Raw genomic sequence first — 2,664 nt, 5'->3', positions numbered from 1 at the left:
TCCAGTGCTCTGTCACCCTCACCATGAAGAAGTTTTTTCTCATATTCAAGTGGAACCTCCTATGTTCCAGCTGCACCCATTGCCCCTTGTCCTATCACTGGACGTCACAGAGAAGAGCCTGGCTCCATCCTCCTGACACTCACCCTTCACGTATTTATAAACATTGATTAGGTGTGGAGTCTCCTTCTCTGGAGACATTCAAAGCCCGCCTGGATGCGTTCCTGTGGGATCTGATCTAGGTGTTCCTGCTCCAGCAGGGGGATTGGACTAGGTGGTCTTTCCAGGTCCCTTCCAATCTCTGACATTCTGTGATAAGCAACCTTATTTATTGGAAAATATACATGTAAAGTTCTAGCACACCTACCAGTTGTTGAAGTGATAACTCCATTACAGTAGGATTAGGTATCTGTTAATAAATGTCAACGACAGTATTTAAATTCCTCCAGCAAACAGATGCAAGCCGAGGGAGTTTATTACTGCAGTGGCTGTCTTTGCCAGACTTGTGCTTTAGCATAGAACAAATCTGTTAACATTCTTTTCCAAAGATGGGTCCCAGTCGTCAGCCTGTACTGTTATAAGTAGTCCTGGTATCCAAAGAGGGCAGGTGTGCTGCCTAATATAATAGGGAGTTGTTTGTAAGGCTGTTTTCTGTTAGTTCTCAGAGCAGTTGTATTATGGAGTAATTAGACCCAAAGGGGTTGATGGGCAGAGCAGGTAAGCTTTTCTTGTAATACTTTGTAGTGGTAGTAAATATTCTGCTTGAGGACATTGAGGTGCTGGAGCAGGTCCAGAGAAGGGCAACGAAGCTGGGGAAGGGTCTGGAGCACAGGTCTGACGAGGAGCGGCTGAGGGAGCTGGGGGTGTTTATTCTGGAGAAGAGGAGGCTGAGAGGAGACCTCATCACTCTCTACAACTACCTGAAAGGAGGGTGCGGTGAGGTGGGTGCTGGCCTCTTCTCTAAAGTAACAAGTGATAGGACAAGAGGAAATGGCCTCAAGTTGCACCAGGGGAGGTTTAGGCTGGATATTAGGAAAAATTTCTTCACTGCAAGAGTGCTCAGGCATTGGAACAGGCTGCCCAGGGAAGGGGTGGAGTCACCATCCCTGGAGGTGTTCAAGAAATGTGTCGATGTGGTGCTTGGGGACATGGGTTAGTGAGTTAGGTGGTGTTGGGTTGGACTTGATGATCCTTGAGGTCTTTTCCAACCTTAATGAGTCTATGATTCTATGATATGGTCAGGATGTGGACGTGCAGTTATCAAATGAGCAGGAATACGTGCTTATATAACACTAAGAGCCGAGAAAATGAAAATAATGCTAACTGGGTCTTTTACTCTCTTTCAGTGTCGCCCATCCAAAGGCCGAAAGAGAGGTTACTGCTGGTGCGTGGATAAATACGGACAACCCCTTCCTGGCTATGATGGGAAGGGGAAAGGAGATGTCCACTGCTATAACTTGGAAAGCAAATGAGGGCTGGGTGCCAGCTCTTCTGGCATCTGTGCGTGGCCGCTGGACCTCACAGAGACCTTGGAGGGGCTGGGCAAACACTGTGGACTGTGTTGTGCGTGGAGTAAGAAGCTCTGCCTCCTGAGGCAGATGGGGAGTCGCAGTCTCTGCGGACGCTGCTGCAGCTGCACCCCGCCACCCACACGTGCCAGGCTTCCTATAGGAAACGTAGGGAGCTCGGAATTCCCACCTAAACCTGCACTATTGATACCCAGAGAGAGAGAGAAAAAAACAAAAGGCACTTCAGAATGGATTCAGGGAGTCTCCACTGACTTTTTAAAGAATGGCCTGTGACCAATTTGATCCCGAAAGACACTATTTTTTTAATTTTAAAAGAATTTATAGATTGTATGCTTGTAAAAGTATTAAAGAAAACAAAACAGAAAAAACCACAAGGATTTAAAGGTTAAGCTTTTTTTTACAGGTCTGACGGGAAACTTATCTTCACGGGTAAAAAGTTTTATAAAAAATCTCAAAGAACTTTTTAAAGAAACATATTTCTAAAATAAAGACATAGCTATTTTTTCCTGTAAAATATATTATGAATATTCTGTTAGTCTGTATTTAATATAATTGTTTTTTAATAAACTTTATTTAAATGTAACATGTGAATACCAAATACTACATACTAATTCTGGTGTATACTTCTGTATGCAAAGAGAATGTAAGGATATGGAATGATTTACAAATATGTGTAGATACATATGCATACACACTGACTTATTCTATATAATAGAAATGAATTTGTGGAGTGAAGGTGGTGTTTCCAGAAGAGAATAAGTTTTGTTATTTGAAGTAACTGCAAAGACCAAGATAATACCTTTTTTATAAATTATTTTTTTAATTGGTATTTCTAATATACCCATCCCTGAATTATGCCACTGGAAAGGATAACAGTTGCACTGAAGCTCTCGGTAAAGCATCCTTCTGTCTGTCCTTTGCTTCAGTTTATGCAACAGGGCTTACATTCCTCTTGTTTCCTGCTCGCCCTAATACAGAATATTCACAGACAAAAATTTTGACATTTGATTAATGCCCTTTCTATTTGCTTATTTATTTTGAAAAGCTGTATCTATTCTGTGTTGTCTTGGTGCACTCTCCCAAAGCACATATTCTGTATGAGGAACTCCTGTTCAAAACCATGTTGACAAGGGGGGGG

The 2,664-nt window shown here is 42.5% G+C and overlaps 1 protein-coding gene across 1 annotated transcript in view; it reads left to right on the top strand.

Annotated features, from left to right (window-relative positions):
- Nucleotides 1-1,475, top strand: part of IGFBP3 (insulin-like growth factor binding protein 3) — a gene marked incomplete at its 5' end in the record, with an annotated part of 10,943 nt that extends 9,468 nt beyond the window's left edge. The window contains one exon of the mRNA XM_010085049.1: nucleotides 1,344-1,475. Within this exon, the coding sequence (XP_010083351.1) occupies nucleotides 1,344-1,469 (126 nt within the window). The remainder of the gene's footprint in view (nucleotides 1-1,343) is intronic.
- Nucleotides 1,476-2,664: the final 1,189 nt, after the last annotated feature.

Source organism: Pterocles gutturalis, unplaced genomic scaffold, assembly GCF_000699245.1.
Source record: "Pterocles gutturalis isolate BGI_N339 unplaced genomic scaffold, ASM69924v1 scaffold41896, whole genome shotgun sequence".
Classification (NCBI taxonomy): domain Eukaryota; kingdom Metazoa; phylum Chordata; class Aves; order Pterocliformes; family Pteroclidae; genus Pterocles; species Pterocles gutturalis.
This window is presented reverse-complemented; position numbering and strand designations above follow the sequence as displayed.